The sequence below is a fragment of the Arvicanthis niloticus genome, chromosome 21, assembly GCF_011762505.2.
Source record: "Arvicanthis niloticus isolate mArvNil1 chromosome 21, mArvNil1.pat.X, whole genome shotgun sequence".
Taxonomy (NCBI): domain Eukaryota; kingdom Metazoa; phylum Chordata; class Mammalia; order Rodentia; family Muridae; genus Arvicanthis; species Arvicanthis niloticus.
The window spans coordinates 38,312,084-38,331,820 of record NC_047678.1 but is presented as its reverse complement, the minus strand read 5'-3'; the positions used below and the strand labels follow the sequence as shown (position 1 = coordinate 38,331,820).

The following is a 19,737-nucleotide window of genomic DNA, read 5'->3' as shown; positions in this document are numbered from 1 at the left end:
ACTAGGCATACTTATGCCTATGTGAAGAGGAAGGATCCACTTACTGGCATATGGCATGATCCTGATCAGGTATTTAATATGGGGAAGAGGGCATGTTTGTGTTTTTTTCTGCAGGATGCCGAAGGAGCATGGTGGCTGCCAGAGTGATTGGTGAGACATGATGTTGCTGGGACAAAGAAAGATGCTGACCTTTGAGCTTGATGAATTCCCTGATGATGGTGACTAAGAAGCTATATTTATTTGACATATGTTCCTGACTCACCTTTGCTTGTCTATATCCCAGATGGGACAAGCTGCCTTGCCTCAAGTTTTTAGACCTTGTAGAACAGAGAATCAAAAAGAGAAGTTATAATGACTCTTGTATTTTTCTTAAATGTGACAAGTTATTTGGACTCAATCCTGGACTGGTCTAGAAATCAATCCAATATTGGAAATAAGAGTCTTCATTTGGATGGCTGGTTCTGGACATTTTCAGAGACATATTTGGAAGTTGGCTGTAGTTCTCTATGATGTTATGTTAGCAAGAGATAAAGTTGGGACAGGATCTGGATTTCAAACAAGTGTTAGTGTATGTGTTAAGGCTCTTTTAATTGTCATGTTAAAATTACTTTTGTTTGTTCTACAGTATTTAATGTAATTTGTATTGAGTGTACACTTTCTAATTGTGTTAGTGTGTTGAAACCTGGCATGTCTGTTATGAGGGTCTATCAACCAGCTTTTGTTTTATTGCCCTGAGTATTACAGGACCTTGGTATTCTGAAAAAAGCTTGCAACTACTGGAAGAAGTGAGTTAGACTTTAAGCAGAAGCAAGAGGGTAGTGAGCTTGATTATTGCTGGTATAACAGCTTTAATTACATTAATTGCTAGCACCACTGCTTCTGCAATTGCTTTGACACAAGAAGTTAAGACAGCTGCTTTTGTTAATCATTTAGCAAAAAATGGTTACTAATGTATTGAGTATACAAGAGGATTTAAATAGGCAATTGGAACAACAAATTGATGCTCTTTATCCTATTCAAATTATTGGAAGGAGGTTCAGTGTTTAAGAGTAAGGAGCCATCTTGAGTGTCATGCCAAATTCCAATGGATTTGTGTTACTTCTAAAATTTACAATGATAGTCATTATAATTAGGAAAAAGTTTAAAGACACCTGCAGGGTATTTGACATAATTCTAACACCTCTCTGGATGTTTTAACTTGGCATAGTGAGCTTATGAATTTAAAGAATGCTGCTCTGCTGAGCTTTGATGCTGCAGATACTGCTGATAAAATTATCCATGGCCTGAGGTCAGTATTTCCATTTTGGTTAAGCATCAAGAATGGTATATATAACTTAATCTTGCTAGCTCTTTTTGTCCTGGGAATACTTTTAATTCTGACCATTGTATTAAATCTTGTGTTTAATAATATCAACATGTTGGCAGCCAAAGTACATGGCTTGAAACTGAAAATGGACTCCCAGACAGTTTTTAATGTAATAGGCTGGCAAGCCAAGGATGGGTAAGATTCTACATAGAGCCTTACCAACCTAAGAAGTGCACTGCTTTTGATAATGCATATTCCATGAAAGATAAGGAAGTCATTCTTGTTAGAAGACCTAAGACAGGCTCAGTCTTGTTTATGAAATAAAAAAGGGGGAGATGTGGACAGCTTTTGGGGCTGCTTGGCAGGAAGCTGACATTGCCCAAGGACAAGGAAATGGGCTTCAGGCAGGAATCTAACATTAGGCTAGAACAAAGAAGTAATTTCAGGCAGGAATTGAAATCTTAGGCTAGAACAAAAAAAGTAGATTTCAGGCATGAAAATGACTTTGGGCTAGGACAGGGAAGTAGGCTCAGATATTTTGGTCATCCTGATAAGCCCTTGGAAACAGTGATCACAGGAGTGATCATGGGACTTTGTTTATTGCCTTGCTTGTTCTTTGACTATTTGTATTTATTGTCTTGCTTGTTCCTTGACTATTTGCATCTATTATATTGCTAGTTCCTCAACCTAGAACTGACTTTAATACTTGCATGTAATTAAAATGGTATAAAAGCAGATTGGGGAAAAAGAAAAAAAAAGGGAAAAAATTGTGGAGGTCAAAAAAAAAAAAAAAAGATCTATGACTTTTTGAATAAGACTCCAACAGCCCAGGGAAGAATAACAAGGATTTAAAATTGGATTGGCCCAGGTAAATGCAAATTAAAAATCTATTGAGAGTCTATCTCACCCAGCCAGAATGGATATTATTAAGAAAAGCAGACCACACATGCTGATGAGGAATCGAGAGAAAGGGACACTTGTACTCTCTTGGTGGCACTACAAACTACATCATAGTATAAAATACAACATACTAGCGAGCATGCAGATTCCTCTAAAACCTAAGGCCAGAGCTATAATTTGATCCAGTTATACAATTTTGGATATACATCTAAAATAATGTGGATATTCATCCAAAAATAATGCCACCAAGTGTCTATAGAAATACCTGTACACCTGTGCCTGTCATACACTAGTCACAATAGCCAAGTTATGGAGTAGACTTGAACATCTATGGGACAGAGATAGCCTGCTGAATTGACATTAGATACTAAGTAAAAGATGCAAAAATGTGAAATGGAGCAGAGAGGATGGGGTATAGAGTTTGTGTTTCAATTACCAACATTCTGAGAAAGAAATTGGGAAAACAAAATCATTACTCCATTTACTTTTACCTCAAACCAATATTTTAAAAATAAATCTAACCAAGAAATTGAAAAACCTCTACAATGAAAACTTGGAACACTGAGGAAACTAACTGAAGTAGATACTAGATTGAAAAGACTTTTCATGCTCAGGGATTGGAAGAATTAGTACTGTGAAAATGGATATCTTACCAAAAGTGATCTATGTTATCCCTATCCAGATCCTTATGAGTTCTTCATAGCAATAGAAAATAAAAATTTAATTCATGCAGAAGCACAGAAGACCCCAGATACTCCAAGAAATCCTGAACAAAAAGATTAATTCAGTAGGTGTCACCAATTTCACATTATATTACAGAGCCATATTAATAAAAGCATCATGGTGCTGACACAAAAACAGAGGTCAATAAATGCAATAGAAGAACTAAATGGAATAGAAGACCTAATCCACAGATATAAATGTATAGTCACCCGATTTGACAATGATACAAATATATGTATATTTATTTATTTATTAAATATATATTTAAAAAGACAACATTCTTACAGCAAATGGTATGGGAAAAGTAAGTATTCACATTTAGAAGAATGAAACTTGTTATTTGTTACCTTGTACCAAAAAAAATGTCAATTTTGAGTGGATGAAAGATCTTGACATAAGACCTAAAACTCTGAAACCATTAGAATAAAAAAAAAAAGGAATTATTTGAAGATATAAGCAGTGGCAATAACTTCCTGAATAGAAGACTTAGGGTATAATGTCAACAATTGACAGATGAGACCTCATAAAATCTGCACAGAGCTTCTGCATAGCTATGGAAGCAATTAACAGTTTACCAACAGCCTACTAACTATACACATGACATGATTACTATCTAGAATATACAAAGAACTAAAAAACTAAGAATTCAAACGACCAAGTCCAGAAATGGGCTAGTTAAACAGATAGCATTAAAATAATAAAACACAAATTTGTTCAATAAACATATAAAAATGTTCAGCCTCATTATCAGAGAAATGCAAATTAAAATTGCATTAAGATTCTATCTCATCCTAGTCAGAACATCAGTCATTAAGAAAATAAACAACAAATTTTGGTGAGGGTGTGAGCCAAAGTGACCGCTTGTACACTGCATGTGGGAAGGTGAACTAGTAAGGCCACTATGAAAAGGCGTATGTTAAGGCAAGCATGCAGAGATCAGAGGGAGACTCTGTGCATCAGTTCTTTGTCTCACCATGTAAGTTCTGGGGATCAAACTCAGGTGGTCAGTTTTGGCAGCAGGTGTCTCTACCAACTTCCTTTTTGCCAGCACCCACATCTCTTTTTGTTTTTTAAAAAATAGGTTATTGTGAAGTACGCTGTCAACAGTTAATCTCGTCTGTATTTTAGTTATATTCTTAGTGCATAGTTTAGTGTCTTTGCTGATGTTGAATTTGGGGAGCTTTAGTATTCAGCTCTATTTATATATGTAGATCCTCATAGAAAGCCTGAGAAGAGGCTTTTAGTGAGGTGGGGGCAGGCCTTGCTAAGGAAGAGGTCGGTCATCTAGCTTTTAAATCATTACAGTTTTCAGGATGTGAAGCATTTGCTCCATTTGGTTTTCCTGATTTTTAGAAGAAGAACAAGATGATACATGACGATGTCTGTGTACTCTAGAGCAGTGCATCTACAAACAAGACCACAGAGCTTAGAACCCTGCTGCCTGCATTTAACTCTCAGCTCTACAGGGTACTAGCTATGGGGCTTAAAAATGCTTTCTTAGCTTCATTTTCCTTGGCAAAATGAATATAATATGAGCTGTGCATATAAGGCATTGGGACCTGACACATGGTAGCTCCGTGTGTGCTATGCTCATCCTAGTTCCCAGGAGTCTTGGACAAACAGATGGAGAGTTTTAGGCCAGCCTGGGCTACAGCATAGGGGTGACTCAAAAAAAAAAAAAAAGAAATACCTGGTGCATAGTGAGCATCAGTAGTAGGCTTTGCTGAACTAGACTCTCCTCATGGGGTAGATTTGTCTGGTTTGTAATTTCAGAGCTCTTGTTAGGGTCATTTATATGTCTGTTGTGTTATTGTTACTGGTAAGGAGACACATCTACTCTGCCAGAAGCATAAGATTGAGCAGAAAATAGGAAAGAAATTCTTCTTGCGATGAAAATTATATTTTGTACCCTTGAATCTATATATTTTTTTAATTTTCCAGGTTTGATTCACCTCTGAGAAACAAAACAAAAGCAAAACGAAACCAAAATAAAATAAAATAAAGCAAGAAGCTAGCAGAATGATCAGTACCAGCCTGATGGACCCAGCCCTGGGGAGCAGCGAGGTTATGAACAGAATGTGGGTGCAGTGTGAGAATGAGAGCTGCTTGAAATGGAGGCTGCTGTCTCCTGCAGCTGCGGCTAAGGTGGACCACAGCGAGCCCTGGTACTGCTTCATGAACACTGACTCCAGCTACAACAGCTGCTCCGTTTCTGAGGAGGATTTTCCTGAAGAATCTCATTTCCTTGAAAGCGGGTATAAGATTGTCTATTCACAGCTTCCTCTTGGAAGCCTGGTTCTGGTAAAATTACAGAGGTGGCCAAGGTAAGAAATTTATTTATTGTTTATTAATTAATCATTCCTTAATTACTGATTTCTTTAATTTTTTTTAATACATCTACTCACATGCATGCATGCTTGAGGGCCAGTGTGCTTGTGTGTGTTTGTGTGTGTCTGTCTGTTTCTGTTTATCTCTGTGTTTTAGTAGATCAAGTACCAAGAGCCTCATAGTGGCTGGGCAAACACTTCCGCTGAGCTCCGTGCTCAGCCCTGTGCTATGCATTTGGAGTAGGGGTGCCTATTTATGTATTTGCTCTTCCTGTATTTCTGAGGAAACTTCACAGTATTCTGAGTGTGTCCTGCTAGCAATACTACCCTTTCAGAACCTCTTACTAGGTTTTGTAAGCTGTTACACACAAAACTCAAGTACATTGGCTTATTATCTTGTTCTCTATGACGACCATAAGGAATCAATCATAAAAAAGAGGCTTCTACTTGCTTGTTCTGATATGCACATGAATGCAATAGGCCATCCAGTCAGTACACAGGTTCAGCTTTCTCACCATTTTGCACTGAATTATGTTGAATGCTGCCATGACTCCTAACCCCTTAGAATGACCATATTAGGATGTAGGGCCTCTGTAGAAGTGATTAATTACAAATGAGACCCATTAGGACATGCCTTAATGCAGTCTAGCTGGTATTCTTGTAAGACAGCCATTTAGGGATGCACATGCGGAATGGAAAGTCTGGGTGAAAATGCAGTAGAAACGTGGTGGTGCACTTGCCAGATAACACCCATGATAAAGCTTACTGATAGGCAACACCAAAATAGGATCAATAATTACAATTCCCTATGAGACTAGACATATTAGTATCTGTGAGAGAAAAGAAGGCAAATAGGAACAACAGAGAGATCATTTGATACATTTGAGAAATGAGAACTTCAAAATGGTGGCAAGCTCTACTGGGGAGCACAGCAGGCGGGACTGAGAGAAACAGACTCAACTACAGTGGGGTCAAGAGCAGTTTTGAAGATGCCGGAGCATAGAACCCTGGAAACAAAACTTAATACAGATCATTTCCAAAAACAAAGTTAACTCTGATTTTACAAAGCAAAACAACAACGACAACAACAAAATCCTCAAAACCTACGGGGGTCGGGAGGGGGCGGTGGTAAAATAAGGAGGATAGGATCAGTAAGAGCAAAGGAACTTGTTTGGTTGCTAGAGTTTCCCGCTATAGGACCTAGGAATGTGCAGAGCTGGGCTAACAGAGAAAAAGGCAATTGATAGTTCTGAAAGAGGTGTCAGAACAGCTATAAAGCTCGGAAAACGAATCGCACACACGGAACAGTACAGAGCAGCCCAGCACCTCCTCTGCTCTCCAGAGGCCAAGGAGAAGTCCACTGCTTTTCCTGTCACATCCTCAAGTCCAAGCCAGGTGCCACTGGAGAAGACCTCTCCCTCTGTGCTGAGGCACAAGCACTTCTCTCAGCTGCAGGACTGAGAGCTCTGACACCAGGTCAGGCAGATCACACAGCAAATTCCTTCCTTCTCCAGCCTCCAGCATCCCCACATGATCACAGGAGGAGCTAATTAGTATTAACTTAGCATGGGAAAATAGTATGAGGCAGAAAGACAAAGGATGAAAGGTTTCCACAGAGGAATGCTTTTGAGAGTATTCTCAAAATCTTAGATTGTACTCAAGATTTCAAGTCAAGCTAACAGAAATAAAGAAAATAGTGTAGATATAAGTGTGTGTGTGTGTGAGAGAGAGAGAGAGAGAGAGAGAGAGAGAGAGAGAGAGAGAGAGAGAGAGAACTAGAAAAAATTAAGTGATTAAAAATTTGGTAAAAAAGTAAAATTAATAAAAACCTTTTTAAAACCTCAAAAATCAATGCTAAATCGGAAGGAATATAAAACAACTGGTACTTTCTGAGAAATAAAATATGTAGAGAAAAAAATTTAAATTTAAAGGGCCAAAAGATGAAAAAAAGTTCAAGAAAAAGAAATAGGAAAGATTACCTAGGTAATATAGACTCCTGAAGTAAAAAGCCAAAGCCATATGATAAGACATTACAAATGCCTTTAAGTCAAGAAAGTTTAACTGAAATCTAAGCTTTATACACTCAAGATACATAGTATATATTTAGAAAAACTCAACCAAGAATGCCAAACTCTGAAATATAATAAATCTACATGAATTAAATGAAAATATTTTAAACATCTATGAAATAATTAAGATCCTCAAATATTTGTCATTTACAAACATACTTCTAAATAACTCATTTCAATGAAGAATTAGCAACTATTTCAAGATGAATAATAAAATACAGTGTATCTGTTTACCACAGTTCTTTAAAAAAATTGTAGTCTTGTTTAAATTAAGGGGAAAAAATAAGAAAAAGATCAGAAGAAACAAACTGTTTATACTCCAGTCTTGCATTACTAACCTAGAGAAGCTACAGAAAGTCAATTTCTCTTGCTTCATTCTTCAAGTCTGTGGTATTTTGTTACAGTATCCCTAACAAACTCATACACTGTTACCAAATGCGTGACCTCTGTGCCCTTTTAAAATGAGGGCTTTGCTGGGGATGAAATGTGACAATATTGTAAAAATTATTATTCTCTCCCATATTAACAATTCTTCCCACATTAATAATTAATGTAAACATTAGTGAATTATGTGTACCGGCCCGAAAGGCATGAAGCTGAACAGCCTCTGAGTGGAGAGTGAGGATGATTATAGGAAAGATAGAAAGAAGACTCAGAGACAAGAGTTAGAATCAAGAGGGCTAGCCAGTGACAACTGCAGCCCTTTTATACCCTACAGTGTCGTGGGAAGCAAAAACACAAGCTAGCAGAGACAATGGCTGACACACATAGGATATCTGTTCCCATCTGGAGGCCTCCCTGTTCCTTCCTCCAAGGTTAATAGAACATTCAGCCCTTGCCTTGAGCCTCAAGTGTGTCTTCTCTTATTCCATGCATCAGCAGGCCAGGAAATCTGCTTGCCCGCAGAACATCCTGCCAGGCCACAAACCCTGACCTGTTTTGACCCTGCCTAGTAGGCAAAATGGTCCCAACAGTTTTGTAAGATACAGCATTATAAGGGGCGTGTAATATGAACATTTCTCGAAGTTGTCATAAAGGGATTTATAGTTCTCCATAGTTTTCATCTCTAAAGCAAACATTTTAAAAGCCGAGTTGAAAATGCATTTTGAAAGCAATTCCTAAATGGGAATTTGATGTTTCAGTAACTGTAATTGAAGAAATGAATTTGCTTTTTATCAATCAATATATCTGAAAAACAGAAAGTTTTGTTAGGAATTAGTAACTGAGTTAAAGGACTTAAAATTTCATATGAAATGTGTTTTAAACCAGCCCCTAAATTATCTCTAGTTTGTGATTACTGCTGTCACCGTGCCTGACAAAGAGCTGCATCCTCCCTCCTTTGGAGACCAGAATGCATTTATTTGACTGCATGTCACTTATGTTCCCCTTCAGGAGCTGAGCTGAGCACAAATTTAAATTTTAAATTAAGAAACTGAAATCTACTTGCACTGTTTCTTCGATGACACAAATGTATAGAATGATAACAAGATAAATTACAATAGTACAATGTAAAGATTTAATTAACGCAAAAGAAATAGTCAAATATCGGATCTTAATTAAGCAGTGCTCTAGATCCTGAAGCAGAGAGACAGCTGCTGGCTGCAGAGATACTTAGTGGCCTAGCTTAGCAGCACAGCACTGACTGGGTGGATTTTCATTAACCTATGGCTTTACAGGCAGCTCTTAAGAGCAGAAGCTCTATCTTGCCAGCATTTAACGTTACTGTGCTCAAATGAGTTGACTCAAGAAGGTTAAAGAGAAATTGATGTAGAGTCTAGAAATGCTTATTTAATTTTTCGTATAATAAAAACAAACAGTTCTCAAGAGAGTAGTTCTTTGTTGGTCTCATAATTAATTTCCTTCCATGTTGTAGCATACCACTTACTTAAGAACCTGTAAAAGGCACACACAAAGGAGAGATATTTCTAAATCCTTCTTTTCAGCTTACCTGTTATTCTACATATACAGTCATATTAGCTTCCTAGGGTTGCCATAACAAACTAGCATATATGAGCTGGCTTACATAATGCAGATGTGCTTTTCCATAGGCTCAAGTCCTGAGATCAAGGTATCACATGGCAAATTCCATCCAAGGCTCTCTCCTTGATTTACAAATGGTCACCTCTCACCACATCCTCATACACTCTTTCCTCTGCAGTTCTGTGTCCTGATTTCTTCCCATGAGACAGGTTAGAGCCTGTCCTAGTGAGCTCAGTTTTACTGAGTTACTTGTTGTTATTGCTCATTTGAGATAGGCTGTCAAGTAGTTCAGCTGGTGGCCAAACCAGCTCAGTCAACACGTTCTCCAGGACAGGAGGGGGGATCAAAAAGAAAAAAGACAATTAGACAACATTGTAGCATGACCCCAAACAGTTCTGAGGCTGAGACAGGTTTATTTTTCCCCAATCTGCTTTTATACCATTTTAATTACATGCAAGTATTAAGGTCAGTTCTAGGTTGAGGAACTAGCAATACAATAGATGCAAATAGTCAAGGAACAAGCAAGACAATAAACATAAATAAAGAACAAGCAAGGCAATAAACAAAGTCCCTTGATCAGTGTTTCTTAAGGGCTTATCAAGATGATCAAAATATCTGAGCCTACTTCCCTGTCCTAGCCCATAGACAAATTCATGCCAGAAGCCTACTTCCCTGTTCTAGCCTAAAATTAGATTCCTGCCTGAACTTACTTCCTTGTCATGGCCCAAAGTCAGATTCCTTCCTGAAGCACACTTCCTTGTCCTGGTGCAATGTCATTCCTGTCAAGAGGCCCCCAAAAGCTCTCCACAAACTTGCCTTGGACTCCTAATTCTCCTGCCTCCACCTCCTGACTGCAGGGAGTACATAGACAACTCTATGTCTAGCTCTCTTAGTTATTTCTTTAACTGTCTTTTCTCTAAATATATTCACCTTCTGATATACAGGAAATTAGATTTTCAACATCTAAATTTGGCAGGAAACAGTTAAGCCCTATGATGATAACAGACTTTTAATTTCTTAAAAACAAAAATGTATAAACCACACATTTATTTGAACTTTATAACACATGAGGAAACATAGCAAGAACTAGATGCCTTCAGAAAGGCTGCTGCCTGTAGGCTCAAGTGAAGAGCACGGGTTTCTTCACTTGGATTCCACCGACTCTCCCACTTTACATTGCTGACTGTGCAGAACTGGGCAGGTATGCAGTTTTCAGTGTTGCAGTGTTAACTGTTTGCATAATCTAGATCTTGGGCTATAAACTGTTGTCTGACTGCTACTACGATTCTATATCATGGGATCCTCACTTGTTTCTGCCTTTTCTTCCTACTTTATTCCCCGAGTGGTGAACCAGGTGTTGGAATGTTGCTAAAATTATTTAAAATTAATTAAAATTGGGCATGCCTGTACCCCTGTAGTCCTAGCTCTCTAGAGGATAAGGCATAAGGATCATTTGAGGCTGGATCGGGGAAATTAATGTATGTGTATAAAAGTTTTGCTGTGGATTAAATATGTATGGAATCTCAACACAGCATCTCAAGCCAACAATTTACAATTTGCCAGTCGAATACAAAATAATAATTTTAATTTGCAATTTTGTAAAATAGTCAACTTATATAAGGTAACATATGAATTAGAAAATGTTGATCTAGTAATAGGATAAACAGGATACATAGCAGTAACTATAATGTTTTATCTGAAAGCCAAAAGTCCCTTTCTGAGACAAACTTACCTACTTCCTGTTCAGTGGTAGGACCTGGAAGCAGGCCCTTTTCTTTGCTTCAGGTTAAGGCAGCAGCATTTTTTACTGGTTGAATAGGTAATGGAGAAAGGCTTTTGCATATTTTAGTAACTTTACTTTTTGTCTGTGTTGCAACCTGAGATTATCACAGAGCAAGCCAAGTGGTTGTCTTACTCCTGCATGGTGATCATATTTGACATATGCACACACTCCACACTTACACTGCATCTACATACTCTACCACACACCTACACACATACACCACACTTACACACCTACACCACACCTACATACCTACCACACACCAACATATCTACACCACACCTACATACTACACCACAACTTCACACCTTACACACCCTACACCACACCTACACACCTACCCCACATCTACACACCCTACACACTCTACCTTACACCACATCTACATACTCTACCCCACACTTACACACATACACCACACCTACATACTACACCACAACTACACACCTTACACACCCTACACCACACCTATATACCTACCCCATACCTACACACCTTGCACATTCTACCTTACACCACACCTACACATCTACCCCACACCTACACACCCTGAACACTCTACACCTACACACCTACACCATACCTACACACCTATCCCACACCTACACACCCTACACCACACCCCACATCCTTCAGAGCCCATTTAGGATGGGAACCAGTAAGGAATGCAACCTCTGAGGCTGGGTACACCATCTCTGATATAACCATGTTGCGGGCATTCTTTCGGAGTTGAATATGAACTCCGTGGCTCTCTTCTTTTGTTTGTGGAACTGTTTGTGACCCATGTCCTTTGACCAAGAAGACCTCCTTTGAATTATATCTTCCCAAGTGTCTTCTTGAAAAACTAAACTAGACTAAAACAAAACAGCAGCAACAACAGAAAATCTTCCTGAAAGTTCTGTCTGTAAAACCCTGTTTTCTTGCTTTAATAAAAAAGATAACAATTTCCTACCTCATCAGATTGATGAGAGGTTAGTGGTGATGGTGGGTGCCCCAGAATCCTCTGGAGCGCTTGCAGGTTAACTTGCCCAGGACTCCATATGTTCCTTTGCCAGTTCTACCCCAGAGCTCAAGTCAGGAGTAAGGAGTTTAAAATTACCCAGCATACTCTGCTTTGTTTTCTATTGTAGTATTAAATAAAAATTTGAAATTATTTAAAAAATATTGAATAAATGCATTATTTGAAATTTTCAGTTTTTTTAGTCATAGTCAGTGCTAAAGTTGCTTGGTTGAGACATGATCTCACTATGTAGCCAGGCTGGCTTGGAACTGGATGTAGATTAGGCTAGCCTCACCCTCACAGAGGCCTGCCTACTCTGCCTTGTGAGTGCTGGGATTAAAGGCCCGTGGCTCCCAATCTAAATTTGTTTTCACTTATATCCATAATCAGGACATTGTAAGATGATTGTGGCCTGTGCATTTCTTAGTTTTTAGCTTTTCTTTTAATATAGAATCTAATAAATCAAGTAAATAGAGCAGGTGTGGACTCTCAGGACTTGCTCTCTAATTTCTGGTTGGAACTCCGTATGGGTTATTGTTTTCAGTTTTTGCTTAGCAATATTACCATGGATCTGAGCTTTCGGATATTGATGTTGAAAAGAAAAATCAGAGGTTGGAGAGATGGCTTAGCAATTAGGAGTACATACTGCTCTTGTATCCCTGACACACACAGATTTATAGTTAAAAAGTAATAATTAAAAAGAAAAATCTAAATTAGACAAGAAAGTAGGAAAATAGAAATCTACCTAAGTGGAAACTGAGTGTGCAAAGCACGTGATGAGGTCTATAGAGGTTTCTGTGACAATAAACGTATCTTTTTTAAATTTAAATTTTATTTTATGTGTATGGATGTTTTACCTGCATGTATGTCTACACACCACTTGTGTGCCCGGTGCCTGTGGAAGCCAGAAGAGGGCATCCGATCCTCTGGAACTGGAGTTACAGGGAGTTGTGAGCTGCTGTGTGGGTGTTGGAAATTGAATCCACCACCCCTCTAGCCTCTAAACATATTTTAAAATAAAAATTTACTTAGAATTCTGAGTATTTCTTTTTTTTTAGCAAATTAATGACTTGTCAATGGAGTGATAGAGAGGAAGGAACAGATTAGAATGGTGGAGCTGCGGTCCTGACTTTCTGTACTTAACAATGGTATCACTTTTGAGCTATGAGGGTTCTCTACCTATCACTGATCAATCTATCTGTTATTTATTTGCCTACAGTTATAGCTATGTATCTTTTCTCTATCTCTTATCATTTATCGTTAAGCTCTCATTGCTTTATAGCTGTCATTTATTATCTAAACAGCTATCATTTACTGTAAGCTATCAAGTTTGTTTATCTGGCATATCATCTGTCTCTCAATCACCTATCATCTACCTATCACCTACTATCTGTCATCTGTGTGTCATCTCTCTATTGTCTACAGCGTCTGTCTGTCTATCTATCATCTACCTACCTACTCATCTGTCACCTATTTGCCTGTCTGTCTATCTATCTATCTATCTATCTACCCACACAGCTTTCTCTCACTTTGGCAGAAACCATGTTAGTGGCTAATATTTTGGTAATTAGTCATTTTTCTTGGCTAGAGTTAACTCTGCATAGAATTCAATATATCTTTTCCCCCACTTTGCCTGTCAGTAGTGTTTCTTATGGATCCTAGATATCATTTTTTTTTAGCTTTTTTCTTGTCTGTGACAATATCAAAACAATTTATTGTTATAAAGATACAATTTATTATTATCTTTGAAAGATGTAAGTAGGAATAAATTTATGTTTGTAGAAATTATTAAAATTCAAAGAAATAAGTTCAATATTTGTGATAGGTGTGTCAATAGCTTAATTTTTTTAACAGAATAAAATTTATTTTAACTTTTTTTTAAGTTGGCCAGGAGTACTTTGTCCTGATCCTTTCAAAGGGAAATATGTAACCTATGACCAGGATGGAAATGTTGAAAAATATTACATAGAATTTCTGGGTGACCCCCACTCGACAGCATGGATAAGTGCAACGTTTGTTGGACATTTTAGTCGCACGTTAAAGGTAGGTTAAGTACCATTGAAGCTTTATGCTTTCTCTGTTTTTTTTTTATTTACTGTCAATTTTTACTTCAGATTTTAAAACATTTGCATTTATATAAAAATCATATATAGTATGCTTTTAAATCGAAGCATGATTATTTTCAAGGAAATTGTGGATATGAAATCCTGTGGAGTTTAACAGCTTTCCTCTCCCAGTGGCGATGCAGTAAAAATCAACTGAAGAATGCACCTTTGAAATGGTTTCAAGATTGTCATTTTTTAAATTCTCCTGAGACTGCAAGTTTCAACATCAGTCACAGGAAATTAATTATGGAGCACAACAAGCATTTCATTACACTAACTCCTTTGGTGTCTTTTCACTCTTTTTAAACTTTAACTCACACATTACAACTAATTAGTGATTGGATTCCCAGGCTGGGGATGCAGAAGATGAGCTGAACCTGTACCCAAGGAGCAGCCTTCGTGAGCATAGGCTGCCTGTGCTGAAAGCCACCTTGAAGCCTTTTGTCTGTATCATGCTGTCATTAAAACCTGTGACAAACACAATGGTATCATAAACACCAATACCTTCCATTCAGTTTTGATATATTTTATTTTTTTAATAGTGGGAGGATATATTCAGGTGCATATCTCAGTATATGTATAGATAAAGCATGTGATCCAACTACACTGGTAATTTGAGATTGTTTAAAATGAGTTTACTTTATTTTTGGCATATGTAACTTTAAAAATTTAGTTCTAAAGCTGTTAAAAGGAAACACTGTGGCAGAGCACCACTTCATATTAGCTAACCCAACCACCGCGGGATGAAGGCCCTTTTCTGCTTCCCTTTTGTATGGTATGTTCCTAGTCGAGTCTGCTGGTGAACCATAGACAAAAGTGCGGATTGTTTCTGTTTTGTCCTCTCCTTCCTCCTAAGGAGTAGGGAATCTAGCTGCTCATGAAGCCAGGAAAGATTAAGGTGTTTCTAAAAAATTATATGTAATTGTATATACATTAAAATTATATTTAATTGTAAGCACATAAGTCAAAATGTATTATAAGTTATCTGAATACATATTATCTTCAATGTTCAAATAGTATCAGAATTATTTTATTACCAATCCCCGGGGCAAGGAAAAGTCTGCTAGAAAAGACAGCCACACTTGGGAATCAAGGGATACATATTTTTTTGTTTGTTTTTTGTTTTTTTTTTCCCCCACGAGACTCGACAGGAGTCGCACAGGATTCGAACTTGGGAACACAGACACGGTCTGCCACTAGAGGGCGGGCGCCCAAGCTGTGCGCCACCACAGGCTCCATGGTTTTGTTTTTAACTTACTAAAGGCTTCAGCAAAAATTTTGCACAAAGACCAGGAATTCAGGGCTGATTTATACAAATTGACGATGCAAAGATAAGAGTGAGGGGTGAGGTTGTGAGGGGTGAGGCTATGAAGGGTGTTGGCTTCCCTCTCCCTTTCCCAGCTCTCCAGCTGGTGATCTGGGGGACTGGTAGATACCCACAGGCCCTGGAGTCTCTGTCTTTGAAGTTGTTTAGGGCTCTGCCTCTGCCCTTAGCTCTCCTATTTCTAGCCTGTTCTTGTACCTCTGCAGCTGACAGAATGAGGATGCCTTCTGTGGGTCTCTACTTTACTAAATCAAGTTCCTCAGATTCAGCTACTATGTGCCACACTCTCTTCCTGTGCCCAGCTTTCCCCCACTCGGTTATCTAGAGTTATGCTCACTAGGATGGAGGAGCTGAGGGATGACAAAAGCCTGTTTTCAGTTGCTCACAAAGTAGTATAAGGAGATAGATTTAGGCAAGGCCGACAGGCAAAGGAGAAAAAGGCCCAAGTCATGCATCTGAGGAATTGGTTGAACATGATTAACTTCAAACTAGGAATGACTGACATTTTCTAGTGTTTTGGAGACAGAGATGATATTGACTCCAGCCTACAATTTTATTGCTCAGATTTCCCAGGGAATTAATGTTTTGTGGTCCTCTGTGCCCTGGAGGACCTGGAGGTATTGTACTACCCTGATTCTGAAATAATGGATGATAGATAATACAGTCCTTCTTAAAATTCCTCGTAGGGCAGGGGAGGAAGAATGTAAGCTCTACAAGGCATATGATCAGTTTTTCTAACACCAGGTGAAGAATTCCAGCAGTAGATCATCTGTCTATAGCTGACAGAATCTTACCTCATAGCTTGGCTTAAAGGATAATTAAATATTTTAGAATTTCCATTAGCTGTGGACTGTACACTTTGTACTACCTATATACCATGAGATAGAAATACAGACTGTGTAGAACACAGTCTTATATGCATTTGTGAGAATATCAACTTTTCTGGTTTACATAATGACAAGTATTTCTCCCTTACATTTCAGTCATGCTTATCTGGTTTTAAGTTTTTGGAGTAGTTATTTTTTACCTGATTCACTTGTTTATGGGTCTGCTGACTTAATTTAATTTCTCACCTCACAAAAATACTCAGTCACTTTCTCTATGAAAAGGTAGTAGGTTTTCCTTATCAGTAATCATTACACCTAGTGATACATTGAGATGCACTCCAAAAAGAGTTGAAGGCAATGTAGTAGCGTTAGCATCTCAAGATATAGGTACTCCAGGGCACAGAGGACCAAAAAAGTCATAATTCTCTGAGAAATCTGGGCATTAAAATGTCGGCTCCTTGCAGCCAGCATGTCCAGGCGAGAGGAGAGGTCCCGGCCCGGCCGGGTCTCTGGGGCTGAGGGGGATGGTGTCAACCAGCCCAAAGAAACACACCCGGCCTGGAGTCTTGTTGAACAGGGACTCAACTTTAACGCAGCAACCTCTTGTTTATATAAACTCAGAGAATAGGGAGGAGGGGTTTTTATGAACTCAGAGCATAGGGAGGAGGGGTTTTGGAGGGATGAGATGACGTAGGAGGTGGGGAAGGGTGATGGAGGGTATGGGGTGACTGACAGGGCCAATGGCAAAGCTCTACATCAGCACCAGCTGAGCAGAGGCAGGGCTAAACAGGTCCTGTTGATGGAAGTGACTAAGGTCTCAAACTTGAGCCTGGCTCCAGTTTGTCTTCAAGGCCCAAGCCAGGGCTGAAATGGGGCCCAACAATATAACTGTAACTTGGGGTCACTATTATCTCTACCTGCAAAATACTGGAGAATGTCAGTTATTCCTAGTTTAGGTTTGTAATTTATACTAGTGTATTCACATATCCTTCATTACTAGCTATAAAGACACCTAAAACCAATCTCCCATGTTAAAAAACACTCGCTTCTCTTAGGTGTTCAGGGAGAATTGTCTGAGTTGATAGACTAGGAGATATTAGGGTCTGTTTTTACCTTGACACTAACCACAGTGGCAGATTGTCCAGTGTGACTAGTTTTGAGCACTTTTTTTTTTTTTTTTTCGAGACAGAGTTTACTCTGTGTAACCTTGACTGTCCTGGAACTCACTCTGTAGACCAGGCTGGCCTCGAACTCAGAAATCCCACTGCCTCTGCCTCCCAAGTGCTGGGATTAAAGGCGAGTGCCACTGCCTGGCTAGTTTTTGAGCTCTTGTGTATAGTAAAAGCTTGCAACTTTCAGGGAAAGCTTGGGCTATGCATAGTTAACCTTAGTCAGCTTGAGGTTTTAGTGCAGGAGCAGCTTCCAGATTCCCACCTATCCCTGTCAGGCAGTAGTTACAGTTCCTGGAGAAACTTCCAGAGCTTTCAAGATAAGCTGACCAAAAAGACCCCTGTCCCCCAAGCACTGGACGTTTACTATGAAGAGTTGCCTATGACCACAAGGTCTCATACAAAGAAAGATGGTGGCCGTTGAGTTGCCAGCTTCCCTTTTGTTTTGCAAGCTCCTTTACCTTCACCTGAAGTGGCTCCCAGTGTGGTAAGAGATTGAGACACTTTCTTCCTCACCTTTGATCACAACGTTTTTTTCTCTATTTAGAAGCCTGACATTAAAGATAAGAATAGTAAGACTCAAGAGAGTAACTGCATCTGCAGGGGAAAGGACTGTGGGTAGTTCCTACAGAACTAAAGGAAGATAATCTATGAAAGTTCATGAGATGGAAACCTAGGGGTAAACACAAAATTCTCTCTCTCTCTCTGTATATACATATATAACACATATATATAGCATATATATAACAACACACACACACACACACACACACACACACACACACACACATATATATATATATATGTATTTGTGCATATGCATGTGTACATGCTCCCTGCCCACAAAAGGAATCCAGAAATAGACAAGTTCAATAACTAAATAAAAATTTTTTTTAGGGAGCTTAGAAGCAGATTTCAGAAAGCAGTGAAACAAAACAAAACAACAAAACAAAACCAAATCCGACAAGTAGGAGTTTAGAAGGATAAGAGAGATGGGACCAAACAGCACATAAAAAATAATGTCCCAAAACTATGTAAATATGATGGAAGCCACACTATAACTATGCAGAAACTCAACTCGGATAAACACAGAGTGGCTAGGAGACAGTCAGACTTGTCAATGGCAAGGAGAGGCTGAATGTATTAGGGAAGGTGGAGTGCCTCACATATGAACGGTATCAGTAAGAGAACCGGCAGCTTCCTGTCAGAAACTCCTGGCCCAACACAGTATGCTGTGATATATCCAAATTGCTGAAAAAAAACCTGTCAATAAAAAAGCCAGGTCTGACAAAACTGTCCTTCAAAATTGACAGAAGCTAAGACATTCCCAGATAGTGAAGCAGAGAGAGCTCATTGTCATGAAATCTGTCCTGCATGAAATATAGGAACCTGCGGGGTGAATTGGAAGGACCCTAGACAATACCTTGGAGCCTAGTGAAGAAATAATAAAAATCTCAATAAACACATGAGAAAATATAAAGGCAGTATAAATATTGTAACAATATCTTGTAACTACTTTTTATACGCTAGATGATTTGAGATTAATACTGTAAAATATTTTTGAGTTAGGTATTTGTTATAGATTTTTATTTACATTTTTAGGAGCATAAAAGACTAATGGACTTAATTAGTTTATACTGTAGACTGAAATAAAAAATAATTTTATACCCTCAAGAGCTGAAAGGATCGGGGTTGAACTGTTGAAGAAGTGAAACTTTGTGAATTGTCAAAGATAGGCTGTTGTAAATTACAACCTCAGGTTATAAACTCAGGTTTTAAAATTAATCATTTATTTTTATTCTATGTTTCTGAGTATTTTGTCTGCATGCATGTAAGGGCATAGTATGGGTACCTTGTGCTCATGGAGTGCAGAAGAGGGTCCTGGAAACCCTGGAACTGGAGTTAAGGATGGCTGTGAGCTGTGATGTAGGTACTGGGAACTGAACCCATGTTCTCTGGAAAAGTGACAAGTGCCCTTAATGCCTGAGACACTTCTCCAAATCCTGTGATTCAGGGTTTTAAATATAATTTCCATGTTTCTCACAAAGGAAACAACTAAAAAGATAAATACAGCGCTAGCCAGAGTAGATGGCATAGCATGTGCATCTGTGTCCTGTGCAATGTGGTATGCTACCAGCCTGCTGAGATTTGTCTCATCAGTGTTGATAGGGAACGTTTGCCAGAATTATTCATTATACCCAAATAGGATTTATTTCACAATGCA

At 38.6% G+C, this 19,737-nt stretch overlaps 1 protein-coding gene across 3 annotated transcripts in view; it reads left to right on the top strand.

Moving 5' to 3' along the window:
• Zcwpw2 (zinc finger CW-type and PWWP domain containing 2) overlaps positions 1-19,737 on the top strand; it is an 83,055-nt gene that overhangs the window by 23,665 nt on the left and 39,653 nt on the right. For 2 of the 3 annotated variants that reach the window (XM_034483897.2, XM_076917300.1), the window contains exons 2-3: positions 4,871-5,253; positions 13,972-14,131. In XM_034483897.2, coding sequence (XP_034339788.1) covers positions 4,949-5,253; positions 13,972-14,131 — 465 coding nt within the window. In that variant the 5' untranslated portion in view covers positions 4,871-4,948. Of the gene's footprint in view, positions 1-2,888; positions 2,994-4,870; positions 5,254-13,971; positions 14,132-19,737 lie in introns of all 3 variants that reach the window. The other variant, XM_076917299.1, reaches the window with a different exon arrangement.